At 44.8% G+C, this 17645-nt stretch overlaps 1 protein-coding gene across 2 annotated transcripts in view; it reads right to left on the minus strand.

Annotated features, from left to right (window-relative positions):
• Window positions 1-17645, minus strand: part of GATB (glutamyl-tRNA amidotransferase subunit B) — a 107499-nt gene that overhangs the window by 29379 nt on the left and 60475 nt on the right. For both annotated transcript variants that reach the window (XM_077846363.1, XM_077846362.1), the window contains exons 10-11: window positions 14947-15080; window positions 7761-7839 (exon numbers count right to left, since the gene is read on the minus strand). In XM_077846363.1, coding sequence (XP_077702489.1) covers window positions 7761-7839; window positions 14947-15080 — 213 coding nt within the window. The remainder of the gene's footprint in view (window positions 1-7760; window positions 7840-14946; window positions 15081-17645) is intronic.

Consider the following 17645-nt stretch of genomic DNA (forward strand, 5'->3'; position numbering starts at 1 on the left):
TCCACTGCAACACTATTTGCAATAGTCAAGATATGGAAGCAACCCAAATGTCTACTGATAGATGAATAAAGATGATGTTATATATATATATATATATATACACACACACAAAATATTACTCAATCATAAAAAAGAAAATCTTGCTACTTGTGACAACATAGATGGACCTAGAACGTATTATGCTAAGTGAAATAAGTCAGAGATAAAAATACCCTATGAGTTCATTTCATATGTAGAATCTAAAAACAAACTGACTCATGGATGCAGAGAGAACAAAATGGTGTTGTGTGTGTGGGTAATATATCAAAGGGATTAAGAGGTATAAACCTACAGTATAAAACAAATCACAGGGATTCAAACTACAGCATAGTGAGCACAGTCAGTAATACTGTAGTAACTTTGGTAACAGATGGTAATTTGAGTTATGATGATCATTTTTTTCTTTTCTTAAAATCGTGGATGCGGCTTTATTTACCAAAATATGCCTGAAATTAACGCCAATACTGTGTGCAACCTATACTTCACTTAAAAAGTCAATACATGTTCACTGTAGAAAATAAGGGAATCTAAATGATAAAAAGACATCACCTACACTTTCCATTCCCTCAAGATAACAAATGTATTTTAGTGTTTTCCTTCCCATATTTTTCTTTGTTTTGTAACATAGTTGCAGTTATAACATATGGACAGTTTGTGACCTGCTTTTGTTTTACTTTTGACAGAACTACTTTTATATATTAATAAAAAAATTTAATATCAGGTGTATTTATCATAATGTAATTAAATTATCCCTCTGGTAGGTATTTAGACTTTGACTAGTGTTTATTTTGTTCCTCTGCATGGTCTCCTAAAAATGTGCATTTAACATGTTCAACATTCAGGAAGAGAATGTAGAAATCTCAAGAGGGATCCAGATCTGCTGGCTCAAAATAGAAATCACCTGTGAGGACTTGCCTACAAAGAATCTATGCAGCGACTCTTTACAGGAAAATGAGGTGGGAAGCCCAGAGACCTGGAAACAGGCACGCCTGGCAAACACAGGAGGCCGCTCTCGGGCCTGCACCATTTCTCCTGGCCTGCAACGGCCACCCCGGCTCACAGCACAGAGCGGATCCACGCAGAATAACCCGGAGGTCAGCCTTTCCTGGCACCTAACACAGTGGGACCCGACAAGGCTCGAATGCCGGCTGGATTTGCCCGGGCCAAAAGCACCAGAATAGAGGTGGTGTGAGGCAGCCCGGGGATCACTGCCAAACCACAGCATTCAGGAGGAAAAGCAGGACAATCCTAGGATGGATACTTTTAAACGCAGAGAGCTGGCCGCTCCCTGAGAAAGTAGGGCGAGGTAGGGCAGGGGTACAAAGGAGTGACGCTAGGGAACATTTCAGCAGCCTCCAGGAACAAAAGGGAGCTGTGTCTGGAGTGTTCTCCACCCCCAGTTGGAACACATCAGCCTATTGACTTTCCCAATCAGTCAAGTGGCCACTGCAGCCCAGCCCCAGCCCCTGGGGCCGACGCAGTAGACTAATCCTGTGCTGGGTCCTGTTTCAGACCCAGACTATGCACTCCTGGCTGAAGCCCAGCAGCGGGGGAGCCCGAGGGGGCCGCCGGCCTCCAGGCCAGCCTCCGCAGGGCTCCCTGGCCCTCTTGCCGCAAACGTAATGGCCTCTGGGGTTGCCAGTTTCGTGCTGCAGCATAAATCCTCAGTTTTTGTCTGTGCTTAATCACCACCCTGGGAAGTACTATCAAAGTGCAATTGTTCCTGGCTATGCGGGCAGCTCCCAGGCCCTGCTGCTGCCCACCCAGGACAGGCATCTGTAGCAAGGGGTTCCGGGGGTAGTGAGGGCCATCTGTGTTAAGTGGCCACTGAAGGCATGGGGTCATGCAAGCTGGGAGGCCCCAGTCACTCGCTGACCACAGAGCCAGCTCTGACACCTGGGGCAGAAACTCAGCCTTCAGCTCCTGAGGGACCGAATTCACACACCCTTTCAACTACCACCCAACTGTTTCTCTAGCTAGTACCATTTTTAAAGTATCTGGAAGGAAGGATGGAAGGAAAGCAGGCAGGCCCCTTGCCTGTCCAGAGGTTTCCAGAGTCAGGGTGTGGAGGAAAGGCCTGTTCAAGGGAGAAGGCAGGGAGGGGGCTGTGACAGTTACAGAAAGGGAGGTCCCCTCTGCTCAAAGGCAAGTGAGCCTTGTGAAAGGTCATTCTTCTAGAAAGGCACAAACGACAACCCAAGCCCTTAAGAGAAGCAGGGCACAGGAACTGAAGCGCTGGAAGGGAGAAGACAACATCTAATCATTTTGTAACAGTTTTACTGAAGAACATATGGGCTTGGTGATTTCTCTTTAAAGCAGGCCCCAATGGAATATTACTCAGCCATTAGAAACGACAAATACCCACCATTTGCTTCAACGTGGATGGAACTGGAGGGTATTATGCTGAGTGAAATAAGTCAATCGGAGAGGGACAAACATTATATGGGCTCAGTCATTTGGGGAATATAAAAAAATAGTGAAAGGGAATAAAGGGGAAAGGAGAGAAAATGAGTGGGAAATATCAGTGAGGGAGACAGAACATGAGATACTCCTAACTCTGGAAATGAACAAGGGGTAGTGGAAGGTGAGGTGGGTGGGGGGTTGGGGTGACTGGGTGATGGGCACTGAGGGGGGCACTTGACGGGATGAGCACTAGGTGTTATGCCATATGTTGGCAAATTGAATTCCAATAAAAAAAGTAGCAAAAAAAATTTGCCAAAAAAAAAAATCATACTGCAGATTATATTGAGCAGTTTTTCAAAGTTTCCTATTTGATATAGGCAAATCTTTTAAAATTCAATGAAATGACTTTATTTTATGGCAAATAAAATAAATAAATAAAGCAGACCCCAAAGTAGACAAGAGGAAATGGGTTAAGTGGCACACCTATACGTTAAAATTCAATTTCCATCTCTATGGAATCCCAAGCCAGCTTGGTTCCACTAGAAATGCTAACTGGACAATCCCCAGGAGACTGTGGATCATCCACATCTATTTCAGGCGTGCCCAAAGGGGACACATTCTGTACAATTTCTCTTGGGGCTGTGGCTGGCCAGCAGTCTGGAAGGCACCCAGGGCCTCTGAGTCACAAGAGGCTCAGGACAGCAAGGATGCTGTCCTGTAGGGGAACTGCCATTCTGACAGCCCTCTCCTTGGTGAGGGAAGGAGAGGGGGCTGCTAGCCACGACTTCCACAGGTAGAACTGGATCCCGTGACAGAAATCTAGAGGATTCCGTCTACAGTTACCAGGAGGTTGCTCATGATGATAAATCATCTTTTTCCATTTCTGGAAAATAGAGGTGCTTCATGGTAGCAACCCCTGGCCTCTAGGCCGCCAAAGGGATGCGGTTTGTAAATCTCAGAAGCATTGCCAGAACACCTGCGAGGAAGGAGCAGTGAAGAGTGTAAGGGATGAAATAATGGGGGATGATGTAAGGCAGAGAGATGGATTAATAATAATAAGTTAGACAAAGTGGGAAATTCTTTGGAATTCAGAATTTTTAAAAAAGATTTTTATTTATTTATTTGAGAGAGAAAGAGAATATGTGTGCACAAGCAGGGATTGCAGCAGAGGCAGAGGGAGAAGCAGGCTCTCTGCTGAGCAGAGAGCTCGACTCAGGGCTCGACCCCAGGACCCCAGGATCACAACCCAAGCTAAAGGCAGATGCTCAACAGACTAAGCCACCCAGGTGCCCCGGAATTCAGAATGTTCTAAGGATAGGATGATTCTTTCTATGAATGTGTCATCCTTAGGAGCCAGTTACTTGGTCAACTTTTTTCCTCATCTCCTGGTCATCTAATCACTACTGGAACCTCTTCCAGTTCTGTCAGAGGGAAACACCTATAAGGAGTGGAAGCAGAGAATTTTTCTGCTCTGCTTGAGTACCCTCTGGCTCACAGGGTTTCTCAAACCCAAGGCCTACTTGGATTCTTTTGTTAAATTTAGTAAAAATTAACTGTAACGTTTTTCTTTTAAGAAGAGTACACTATAAAAGACACAAAAAGATGCTCAATGTAGTTAGTCATTAGGGAAATGCAAATCAAGTCCACAGTGAGATACACTTTATACCTACTAGGATGGCGAGGATATGGGGAAACTGGAACTCTCGTACATTGCTGGTGGGAATGTTAGTGGTAGGTGCAGCCAGTTTGGAAAATGGGCAGCTCCTCAAAACGTTCAATGTATAATTACCATATGACCCAGAAATTCCATTCTCTATACCCAAGAACCTTGAAAACATATGCTCAAACCAAAACATCTGAACACAAATGTTCAAAGCAGCATCTTCATAAGAGCCAAAAACTAGGGATGCCCAGGTGGCTGAGTGGTTGAGCACCTGCCTTCGGCCCAGGGCGTGATCCTGAAGTCCTGGGATCGAGTCCCACATCAGGCTGCCTGTGTGAAGCCTGTGAAGCCTGCTTCTCCCTCTGCCTCTCTCTGTGTCTTTCATGAATAAATAAATAAATAAAATCTTAAAAAAAAAAAAAAAAGAACCAAAAGCTAGAAACAACTCAAATGTCCATTTACTGACTAATGGATAGACAAAATGTGGCATCTATTTACAATGGAATATTCTTTAGCCTAAAATAGAAATGAAGTACTGGCATGAGCTACAATATGGATGGATTTTGAAAGTATCACATTAAGTAAAGAGGCCAGACATAAAGGGCTACATGTTGTAGAAGTTCATTTACATCAAATGGTCAGCAAATCCAAAGAGACAGAAAGTAGATTAGTGGTAACCGAGGGAATGGAGTTAGTGGGGAGTGACTGCTAACGGCTTATTTTTCGATGTGATGAGAATGTTCTGGAATTAGACAGTAGTGATGGCTGCACAGCTTTGTGAATATACTAAAAACAATGAACTGTCCACTTCATAAAGAAATAAACTAAAAAAAAAAAAAACAGACTATAACCTCTTACTTTCTAACGTCTTCATTTCTAACCTCGTGTCTTGTCCATCTCATCAATCTATTCTTCTAATTACACGTGCGTGAAGGATACCTGGGATGGTGTTCACCCGGTATTAATGGTAGTGCTTTCAAGGTGGTAGGATCTGAAGATGTTTGTAGTTTTCTGCGCTAAATTCTTTATAATGAATAAGACTTTTTTTTCCACCAGAAAATCAGTAAGTGATTTTCTTAAAAACAGGAAACAAAGTAGAAAAGTTAAAAAAGCAAAACTCCCAAGGGAATAGTGTATACAGGAGATTTATGCCGGCATACATCGAACACCTTTCTAATCAGACTTTAATTTTAGTTAGATTACCTCACAGCAGCCAGGATTCATCCCGCTTCCTTTGAACATGCTGGAAGTTGATAGAACCCAAAGGTGGCCCTAGCTATATCTGAACCAGCTGTCAGCATTAATTACCTAGCATTTTCCATTTCTTCCCATTGAACCAATCATATTCACTCTACTAGGCTTCCTTCCTCCTTCCTTCCCTTTTTTTTTTTTTTTTTTTTTTTTTACAGTAGAAAGAGCTTTTATTTTAGAGATAACAAAAAACCCCATATACACATAACACATATGGGACTTCAGAGGTGCAATCTCAGATTTTTTTTTAAAGATTTATTTATTCATGAGAGACACAGAGAGAGAGAGAGAGAGACATAGGCAGAGGGAGCAGCAGGTTCCATGCAGGAAGCCCGATGTGGGACTCGATCCCAGGATTCTGGGATCATACCCTGAGTCAAAGGTAGAGGCTCAACCGCTGAGCCACCCAGGCATCCCTCATATTTCTTTTTTCCCACATTCTTTCACCTGACATTCAGAGCCCCAGACAACCCACAGCACTATTTTATCCACAGAAAAAGGGACAGCTGAATGCCTTTTGCCAGCTGTTAAGACAATTTCTCTTTTGGGGTGCCTGGGTGGCTCAGTTGATTAAGTGTCTGCCTTTGGCTCAGGTCGTGACTCTAGGTTCCCGGGATCAAGCCCCACATCAGCCTCCCTGCTTGGTAGGGAGTCAGCTTCTCCCTCTGCCCTTCCCTTATGCTTCTGCATACATGCTCTCTGTCTTACTTTCTCAAATAAATAAAAATCTTTTAAAAAATTAAAATTAAAAAAAAATTTTAAAGATAATTTCTCTTTGTGTCACAGAATCATAACTAAACTGAAAGCAATACTTCAGAAACAAAACTAGAAACAACCTAGCATACCAGTGAGTTCCCTCTAGTTTGAAATTTCTTTTTAAAAAACTCTAACACCTGGGCAGCCCTGGTGGCTCAGTGGTTTAGCGCCGTCTTTCAGCCCAGGGCCTGATCCTGAAGACCCGGGATCGAGTCCCATGTCGGGCTCCCTGCATGGAGCCTGCTTCTCCCTCTGCCTGTGTCTCTGCCTCTCTCTCTCTCTCTCTTTCTCTCTGTGTTTCTCATGAATAAATAAATAAAATCTTTTAAAACAATAAAAATAAAAATAAAAAACTCTAACACCTTAGGACAATCAAACCCTATTTCTAATACTTTATCCCTCCCTCCCTCCCTCCCTCCCTCCCTCCCTCCCTCCCTCCCTTCCTTCCTTCCTTCCTTCCTTCCTTCCTTCCTTCCTCTCTCCCTCCCTCTGTCCATCCTTCCCTGTCTCCTCCCACTCCCTGGTGGGGCAGGATGAGTGAGAAAGAGAAATTTTTTTCCCCTTTCATTTCAAATGCTACAATTCATTTACTCTTATGTATATATAGAGAGAGCTTTCTTCTGCCCTCAGGCCATCTACTGTTTCTGTTACTGCCGAGCACTGTCATAAACATTTGTATTCTGACATCCAAGCAACCAAAATCCTCTCCTACATGTGCCAAGGTCCCTGCAACCGACAGCCTCACTGGGTGGCGGGTAAACAGAACCTTTGTTCGTTCTGTCTCCAGTTTCACTGTGCAGAGCTGGGTTCACACTCCATAGTGCCTTATAATTAGCCAAAAGCAGCTGCTTTTCCAAAGCCTCACTTCGTACCAGTCACTACTGTTGATGTGCATAAATATTAAATGCAAAAGGCACCATTAAAGGCACGTTACGTTTCTGGCTGAAGCACTGATGGCTTCAATATCCAAAGCTGAGATCAGGCAGCCGGCTTGGTGTTCTTTATCCCTTGGGTACTTGTTTCTAAGAGTTTTCTGGATTCCAAAGTCTCTTGCCCACCTCCGACTCTCAGGTGGAGGGAGATGAAGCAGAGGCCACCTCTGAAGCCACTGCTGTTTTTCTCAGTGTACAGACACTGCACAAGAGGAGGACACTGTATCTGTCGAATGACCTTATCCTCCTTGCCAGGAGACTGAATTTTAGGGGGCAATCAGGCAACGAAGAGCAGTAAGCCCCTAGCACTGGCTGCGAGGCTGTGGAGGATGGAGGAGGACCAGAGGGTCAGGGAGCGCCACCAAAGCTGCCCCCCGTCTTAGCTTTGAGGGTGCAGGGGCCGTGCACATGCTCTGACGCCCCCACAAGCTGCAGTCCTGACTTTCACATAAATACGTGTTTGGAAAACATTCCAGGCAAAACCAAGCAGTAACTACTCCCCTGGTTAGGAAGATGAGAAGCATATAACCTAGACTGCACATACCAGCTTTTTTCCCTTTGCTAAATGAAATGTTTCTACCTTTTCAGTAGAAAAACAGCACATGCAAGCATTTAATTCTTCAATTATGAAATTCACTTAGTGATGGCAATTGGCATACAACATTTATTGGGAGAGCAGAGCAGTCAGAAACTTTAGGAAGTGTGGACATACATACCTGTTTAGCTGCTGATGAAGAGATTGCTTTTCTGTCCAGCAAGTTGAGAAGCTCAGCCAGCGCAGAAGGTGTGACAGGACTAGCAGCCCCCAAAAGGAGAGAAAATAAATGTACATTTCACACTGTCAGCATACCCATTTATGGTTAGTCAGAAGCAGAGCACTTGATTTTGTAGGTTTAAATAATTAAACCCACACCCAGGAATGGAACTAATATGCCAATTGGGCTCTATTTTATTTATTTATTTTGTATTTTAGGATATAACAAATTTCGGTGACTAGTGTTGTTTTTCTTTATTTTACTACTCAACAATAATGGCTGTTTGGCAGAAGTTGTAGCAACAGACAACTGCTCAGTTTAATTAGTCAGGAAAAGGAGTGGCTGCAAAATTCATGAACCATGACAAGAAAAAAAAAACAAAAACAAAACAACCCAGTAATTAAATATTTTCAACTGCAAGATCAGCCTAAAAATTACTTCAAACAAAAGAGCTAACAAAGCTACTTTTCTGAGTGTTTTTATGCAAATATAAATTCTTTTTAATTGTAAGAGCTTTTCTTTAAGGGAGTGGGATAACTGCCATCCCCGTCCTTAACTCTCCTCATGGGCATCTGCACAGACACTGTTCTCTCCAGGCTTACAACCAACGGAAGGGCCCAGAATTCATCATATCCACGTTTCTAGGATGTGACTTATTTTCCAAGATCCCATGATTTAAAAAAAAAAAAAAAAAAAGGAGCAACCAAACCCAAAGTGTCACTGATTCACATTCAGGGGTAGGAGTGTGTTTGCATGGGGGGAGTACCTAGATGAGTGAAAAGACAACACTGAATTAGACACTATTTTTTAAAAGATATGCAATTTTGCTACTTTTAAATACAGCAACTAGACTAATAAAATGCTGTTTATCTGGGGCCATTAGGGGACTAGTTTTAAATAGATAGGAATGACTTATAAATAGCACATTAGTGTGAATGAAAGCTTCTGAAATGTCTAATGCCAAGTGAAAACACCTTCTGTTTATGCCTTAGTTCTCATCCATCACAATTAATTTCTTTGTAAGCTCTTAGATAGTAAAAAGGAAACTGCCACATAACCTTCATCCAGTTTCTGTGAATTCCAAACCCAGTGAGTGCAAGTTTCACCAGCTCTGACTTACTGGACTCTGGTTCAAGTACAGTGAAACCTCATTACGACTGTTCATTCAAAGCAGCTGACACACAAAGACACACCATCATCCTTAAAGTCTTGGTTTATCCCAAAGTATGGATAAGAGGTAATTCTGAGAGGAAAATAAGTTTGGAGACTATCTGGTGTTATTAAGTTGGTATTTGGAACATCTGTGAACCACTCTGATTAAATCTCAACAGGAAGAAGGGCAGAGAGCTGGAAAAAAAACCGATAAACCCCTTTCCCAACCTTCCACATTACTGACAAGTAATAAAGAGTCAGGTTGTTTGAAAAATAAAGGTTCCTTGGGTGTTCTGCAATCCTAGAAAATACAGTGGCTAATTAGAGTGCAGACAGTATGTAGAGCCCATAATAAGCACTGACGTTGAACTGGATTTCTAGAGCATGCAGAAAAGAAAAGGTCCCTTCTCCCACATGAGTTGATATCAGGGATGTGGAGACAGAGAAGAACAGAAATAGAACATAACTAAAAATACTTTGCCTTTCATCTAATGACCTTAATTCACTAGTTAGGTCATCAATGTACGCTATAAAATATTTCCACTGACCTACCAGCACAGGAGATTTCTCACTCACCTTTCTGTCCCCACAAATGCTTGACACATAGTCAGTAATATTGGTGTCACAGAGCTCTTCCCAACAGGGACAGCTATCCGGTATATGGCATACATTAAATTTAGAAATGTCAGGGCTAACCAAAGATCAGTACCTGACATGCTGAGGGTAGAAGACCCCACTCATCAGTTAAATAAACAAACTGCAGATCTGCAACATAATGGCAGCCGAAGCACAAGCTATGGATTTGCTGCTGTCAGATAATGCTGGTTCTGCGACAGTGAATGTGTCTCCACTAAAGAAGAATCTGACAGTGAAAGGCTTAAGCTTTGCGTGCCAGCCTCCAATCCCCGGAGGCCCATGCATGTACAGAGGGATCTTCCCCATCTGCCAACTTCCTCCAGCCACCTAGAGCTCTTTTGGGATCACGACTCCATCCATCCCCAGCAGACACTGCCATCTGTACAGCCACACACACACCCAGCCCCTTCCCCTCATCTCAGAAATGTGTGGCTCATCTCAATCCCCACACTCATTTCTGGCCCAAAGTCGGCCTGTTCTGCTTCTGTTAAGTGGGCCCTGGACACCAGGTGTCTCTTGGAGCTCAATAATCCTTGTGTCCATCCTGATGGCTTCCCTGCACCCCTACTGGGTGCCCCAACCCAAGCACCTGTTCCAGACGGTCTCCTTCTTGGCACATGCCCTCACCTCTCACCTCATAAGGTCATCAGCTGTTGCAAGACTCAGAATTTTCTAGTGTGCCCTCTTCCTCTTCTTCCATCAAACAAACCCCTCGACTCATGCTTTTAGTTCCATGACTTTCCACTCTTATGGATCCCACTTGCATGTCTGTTTCCTCTCTCCTGGGGCTTTAATCATGCACCTTCACGAATGCTCAGATCTTCCCTCCCTTGAAAATGTCTGCAAGTGATCTTGGAGTCACTTGCTTCTGCCTGGTTTCTTACCCCACCTTTACCAATAAACATCCAGCACCAGTAGCTACTATCTACCCTTGTAAGCACAGCCATTTGGATACTAACTTTAGCCCTCTCCGGAAGCTGTTCTCTTTAAAAAAAAAAAAAAAAAATCACATCCCCTTTGCTCTTGCGAAGCATAACAACTTTTCCCCATTATGCTGCACCCCAATCCTGGGCTACATTTAAAGGCTCTTGTGAAAACCCCTTTCCTTGGACCTCCACATTCTCTTCTTTATCCTTGATCGTCCCTTGTGCACTCCTGGCCTAATGAGGAGGAGCCAGCGTTCTTTTCCATATGATTATCTGCCTCTGCCTCAGGCCGGCAGAGGACGGAAGCACATCTGTTCCCAAGACGGCCACTGCTTCCTCAGGGTCCAGTTCTCTCTACCACTGGATTCAACTGCCTCTCACCAAACATGTTCTAAACAAGGGGTCAGCAAACTTCTTCAGGGAAGTGCCAGAGGCCAAATCCTTAAGGCTTTGTGGGCCACATGTGGTCTCTGTTACACAGTTTCTGTTTTGGTTTATGAGATAATAACCACTGTTCGCTCAGGGGCTGCAGAATGATCTTTAACAGGCTCCAAACCCTGCAGCCCCACTCTTGTCCCCGCATGTCACACTGGACTTCTCTTCCTTCACCGTCAGGCACTCTTGGCTCAAAGGCCTGCCCTGGTTTGCTAGCACCTCAGGAACTGCTGCTCCTTGGCTGACCTAGAAGTTGGGGGTACTTGACTGGACTGGACAACTGGGCAGTGGCCCTTGCCTGATTTCACCATGAAACGCTTGGTCAAGGGATCTGTAATTTCCACTTTCTTAACTCAATCAAACCTGTTATTAATAGCAATTTAGAATGAGTTAGCAGAAAAACAACTTTCGAACCTATGCTCCAAATAATTGAAGAGCCAAGTTCAACAAGAGCTTTTCTGGTTGGACCCTTTAAACACCAGTCTTCTGACAGGTCTTTAAAGATGAATGCTAATTTGCAAAATCAGTTCTTGCCAATTTGACCTCTAGAGTGTTCCCTGTCAGTGTTATCGTAAGACTACTGCTAGCTCCATAGCTACTGCCGTTCTAAGCTTTGAAAATGTTCGCTGCAGCGGCTGACGATGTTCATTAATTAATGTTTGTTCCAAGGCGAGGCTGGTGTCTCCAGTCCAGCTAACAATGGTTCTATGGACTGTGTAGGAAGAGAGCTATACTACAGCTTGCTTTTGGATCCTCAGTTCTTGTTCTATATAAATTGTGTAACAGAATTATTAACTGTTACGTAAACTCCCTCTTTACCTGCTTTTCGAACAACTCCATAGATGTTTATTCAGAATTGGGTACCCTTTGGGTTCTTAAAACTCTGGTGCTTATGAATTGTTTGGGTAAAGACGAGGAACTCCAAGTTCACTCAACAAGCTCATTTATCAGCCTCGGCACCTGTAGCAGCTACCAACGTGGTTGATAAGTAAACCCTGTAATTTCAGACTGACATCTAAAGATGCTAGTCTGAAAGTCAGGGGACTTGGTTCCTGGTCTCAGGGGTTGTGCAACCTGAGGTATGTCCCCTTACTAATCAGGGCCTAGACTTCCTCGTTTGCTAAAGGAGAGAGTTGAACCGGAAGTTGTCTGAGGTCTCTGCCAAGACTAAAATTCAGTGACTGTAGGCCAACATCATCAATCATAGCCAATGACACGGAAAACCATAAATTTAAAGATCAGATTTACAACTCCTCCAAAAGCTCAAACCACATCATGGAGCCTTCCTGGCTTCTTCTGGCCAACATGAGTTTCCCTCTTCTTTGCTCCCATCGTACTGTGTCTACAACAGAAGCACCCCCTTCTGCTTCGGATTAAAATACTGACACATGAGTCTAGTCCTCCCCAGGAGATGGCGAGCTCTGTGAGGGCAGGATGGGGTCCTCCTTGTCCTACCACATGCACTGCACAGAGTTGCGCACTACTGCATTTACTGGATTTGTGGCTATCCTCCCCTATGACCCTTCCACATCCTCATTCTCCAGCCCTGCTTCAATCATACAGTCAGCTGTGCTTTCCTGCCATTTCCCACCCTCTGCTCCTACAAGTTATGTTCCTCCTTGGTCTAAAAACATATAGTCCATTGTCATTCCCAGCCTTGGCTCTCTACAGGTGTTGCCCACACCTCGGCCTCACCAAATCCTCTCCATTCTTTAAGGCTTTGGTATAGTTGTCTCTCCTCCATAAACTTTTCTAGATGGCTCCAGCCTTTGCTGAATGGCCACAATATTTTATGTGTAAAGAGTGGAGTTTCTGAAGAGAAGTCAATCCTAAAAGGTCAGGAATGAAAAACAGAGAGGCAACAGATGCCAAAGCAGTTTAGGGGGCTGAGGGTGGCTATTGTTTTGGTACTTAAAATACCAACCAGGCAAAGAGAAGGGAACACCGAGGGCCTGCTACGTGCCAGGCACTGTGTATTTTCTGCTCAAAAACCTTCAGAGGCAGGTATTGCCATTTTTGTTTTATAGTGAAGAAATGGAGGGTCAGGGAGGGGAACTTGTCCAAGGTCACTGCTGGTGAGGAGCCAAGTAAGGCAGTGAACTTGTGGCCAACTGGCTGCATTACTGCAGCATATACACACTGAAAAGGCTGAAAGTGAAGTTGGCACTGTACAACGTGACCTTCTCTGAGCCAACAATGTTTTGGAATCATGTACCAATGTACGTTTGTCCCCCTCCTCCACTCTCCACGGCCATGGGATGCTGCGGAGACAATGGCACACCTGCTGCCATGGGGTTCCACTTCCCTCTGGGACCTAGCCGGGCAGGGCCCGGTTGTCTGCCCAGGGTTCCTCATCCTCTCTCTCTCCTTCACTCCCTATACTTCAATCTGCTGCTTACTCTTCCCTTCTGCAAACTTTCCTTTCCTTTGGCTTCTGTGACACTCTGTCCTAGATTTCCTCTTCTCTGCCATTTCTTTTCCTCTGCCGTCTTCTCTGCCCACGCTTCTCACTTAGAGTCTAGAGGATCTCTAGCTCCTTCCTCAGCCACCCTATGAGGCCACAGCCTCCCGGATTCTCTTCTGTTTCAACAACTTCAATAACTATCTTTAAGCCCCTAAGTCCAAGTTCCACCTCTACTGGACTATGTACTTCTGTTCCCAGATATGTGATGCCCAGACTCACCTCAAGATTTTTACACATGCCATTCCCTATCCTGGAACACTTTTACCTCTTGGATTTTGCCTGCCTAACCTTACTCATCCTTCCCTCAGGCCTTTGCTTAGTTGTTACCTTCTCCTTCTCAGAGCACCTGAGCTCACTGCTTTTAAATCACCAGCTTCTAGACTGTCAGCTCTGAGAGGAGAGACTACATCTGTTGTGCTGACTGGTCTTCCCCATGTTTAGCACAGTGCTTTGCACAGAGTGGAGTCTAAATAAACATGTGCTGAATAATGAACAAATGAGAACTCTAGGATTGATACCTCCCAGATAGCTCTTGTCAGCGGTAGATCATATATCTGCCTGCCTTCTGGGTATCCCCATGAGGGGGACGTCTGTCCTACGGGCAGCCCAACTCAGCACGTCCAAAATGGAACATGGCATTCTGCCCCACCCCGTCCCTGTGAACTTATTCCTCCCCCTCTACCTCTCGCTAGACTGAAAAACGCTGCCCTTCATTTCACTCCACTGTCCAAGTAAGAACTGGAAGTTGTGCAATGTGAGATAATTGGTCCCCATTTACCTCGGCTCAGGCCCTTGGCATTTCTCACTGGCACTCCAGCAACAGGCTCCTTGCTTCTAGTCTGTTCCTCCAACTCTACTCCCTCAAAGTGACACTGGAGTGGACCGGAGATCTATGGCTTTGAGAGCTGCTGACAGAAGGGCATGGTGGCCTCTGTGGCTTTCTCCTGAGCTTTCTTGCTTGCCTCCTTGGCACCCCAGAGTTTCTGGGTTTTCTGATCCTATACACCTGCTTGCCTCTGAGTGTCCAATGGCTACTCTCTTGCCTGGAATGCCCTTGCCCCTCTCATTACCTGGCAGCTCCCACTAGTCTTCAGAGCCTACCTCCAGCATCCCCTTCTGAGGGAAACCTTGTTCACCTTCAGGCTTTGGGTCAGGCCCACTTTGTGTCCATTGAGGGCACCCCCTGCACCTCTGGCCTAACAGGATCACACTTAGGTGACTGCCTGTTTTCTTACAGGCCTATATCCCCCCCCCCCCCCCCCCCAGCTTGTATTCTCTTGTCTTACTCATCTTTAGGCCCACAGCTCCAGCGCAATACAAAGGACAGCATGGACAAAGATTTGAACAAATAAATGAAATTTCAGATACGATAGAGGACAGCTTTAGAATTTGGAATTCACAGGGGGTGTGTGTGTCTTGTCAGGAGATCCTGAGCGGCAAGAGGGAGAACAAAACACTGGCCCTGCCCTACATCAACTGTTTCTGGACACAGAGTTCATCATAAAGGAAGAAAGAATTCCCAGACCCCACTCACCTCTCATTGACAGCAAGGTTCTGTTGCTTTAAAAAACCCAGAAAATTGTTGAGGATCCAACTAGTTACTTTTTTTGGCTCTGCCCTAGTTTCTTTTATCACATTCTGGAAGAACTCCAGTAGGCCAACTTCATTCTGTTAAGAAAAAAAAAAATAAAATAAAATACACACACACACACACACACACACACACACCAAAAAATGAAAGCTCAGCATTCTGAAGGCAAATCTGAAACCATCACCCTCTGCCTCCTCTGGGACATCTACTTGAACTTTCTTAAACACAAATGGCACCAGGAGATTCTGATCACTTTCAGTAAACAGCAAGTATTCAACTTCTACTACTGTCACTGTGCATTTTTCTAATCTAGCATTTTCTCACAGGAATGAACATATTTCAGAGAAGCTGACTTGCTGAACCAGAGAAGGGTGATGCCCACTCTCACCCAAACTCACCGGCCCTCTCATCGTCAGCCTTGTGTGCCCTATGACCTTTACCCTCGAGCTGCATCCTTTATCCTCTGGCCCACGATGTTTGGCCTGAGTTGACTGTCCTTTCTCATTGCAGGTCTCTCCTCTGCTGGAAGTCCCCAGGATTGCGAGAGTAAGAAGGCAGGAGAGGAAGCAAATCAAGAAGGAAAAGAGAATATTCTATCTCTAAAAAACATCAAAAGTGGATCATAACTGTATTTATCTTCACATCGTCCCAAGAAGTGACAGAAATGGTTTTCAAATGTTTTCAAAATGAGAAAGAACTCAGGCACATGTGATCCACTCAGACCACACGACCAATGGAGGCAGCAGTGGCTTCCAGGTCTTCTGAGCCAATACAGCGTATCCCTGCCTATCCTCCTGCTCTGTGAAAATAGTCATCAAAGGGACTTGAAGAAGATTCTACTGTCTTCCCCTCTGAAGTGTCAGCTCTGGCAGGCGGGGTCACTCTGTCCTGTTCACTCTACAACTAGAGCTAAGTCAGTGCTGGGCCATGGCAGCTATGTGGTAAGTACCTGTGGATGGAATCGATGCCTGCCATTGCCATGTGCATTTTTAAGAAAATCACAAGTGAATGCTCCTTCTGTATCATGCCATGTTCACCTTTAAATATCAGAACTGCCACAATCATGCCTAAGAGTAACCCCAAGGCACTCATCAAGTGCCTTAACTGCCAGCTAACTGCCAGCTCATTTCAGTTTGGCAGAACCAAAAAATTTGGCTAAGTCCATCCTTTGTTTTCCAATAAGAAAAATGAAAACATGTGCTTCTCACATGTAAGAAGCCAAAACTTCCAAATGCAGAGGGAACACATGTTTAGTAGATTTCCCTTACCTGCTGCAATTCAAACCAAACCATGCTTTCTTTGAAATAATCTTTTTAACTTTATACTATGAGTAAGGCTCTCACCCTTGCCCCTTTCAGAAAACCTTCGTTAAGCAAAGGAACTTTTGGAAAAATAAGATACTGGGAAGAAGCAAGACATACTAACAAAAGTGCTCTGAAAGTTCAGCTGTTATAGATGCTGTAAAATACACAAAGGCATACGGTTGCTAAATTCCATAATAAAAAATAATCTACGTGCCCTTTGTAACAGATAAATTCTCTGGTGACAAGCCTACTGAAATAATCCCATAATCATCTCTTGAATCTCTTTTCAAGCCAACGTTACTATTCTGCTCATGCTAAACCAGGGCAAAGGCCACCTCAGCAGCCAAGGCTTGACTGCAGATAAAGGCAAATGCAGGCAGAACGAAGAGGTTCTGCTTCACTTATGGAAAAGTATTCAAACTTCCGCAAACCTCTGGGGAAGGAGAAAACCGCTATCTGGCCCAAATCAGACAAGCAGAAGTCCCTTTGTTCTAACCCAGACAGGCCGGCCCACTGGTGAAAAGAGCTGTCAGAACGAGAACTCTTTGCTTTGCCAAGGGAAGGTTTTCTAAATCCACCCAGAAATATTGCGCTTGAACTCCCAGGCTTGGCTGAGTTGCTGGGACGTGATGAATATCTATTCTCCTACCCTTGGGTGGTTTTTTTATTGGATGGATAACATGGCAAGTCAGATTTCTGTTTGTCTTTTTGTGTCAGGGCTGTGATGAAGCCTCTCCGAGCTGGAACCGTTCTTCGCTGGGGGATGCGCGGTTTCAGCACGCAACTGCAAGCGCACAGGAGAATCTGCGATGGGGATGGGGTGAGCTGCGAGCAGCAGGGCTGCAGACGGCCGAGCTGCTGCCGACCAGAGCATGACGGATCAATACAAAGTCATGCTTCGGCTGCCCACTCTGGCTCTTTAGATCAGAACCCCACGTTTCAAGGAAAAAAACCCACAGCATTCTAGATAAGGTTTTCTTAGTTTTTCTATGAGATCAGCAACTGCTAATAAGCTCGGCACAAATATCACAAGTCCCTGGTGAACATGGCAGTGCAGCCATCTGGTTTTCTCAGGAAAACACTGGGCTGGTGACTCCCTTACCTAAAAACCATAGTAAGAGCGACGCAAGAAGGCCACTGCATCAGGGAACCCCTAACTTCCTTCTCAAAGGCAACAACATGCAAGTGTCTGGCTCAGCACTAACCTATCCTACGTCAGACAGAGCTGACACCATAGCTACACAGCGCCTCAAGTCGCCCGGCCAAATGTCACACTAATTGTTCCTTCAGCCACAGCTAGCACAGCAGTGACAACTGGGCCCGTCCTTGGTGTCACAC

This window comes from Canis aureus, chromosome 13 (assembly GCF_053574225.1).
Source record: "Canis aureus isolate CA01 chromosome 13, VMU_Caureus_v.1.0, whole genome shotgun sequence".
Classification (NCBI taxonomy): Eukaryota; Metazoa; Chordata; class Mammalia; order Carnivora; family Canidae; genus Canis; species Canis aureus.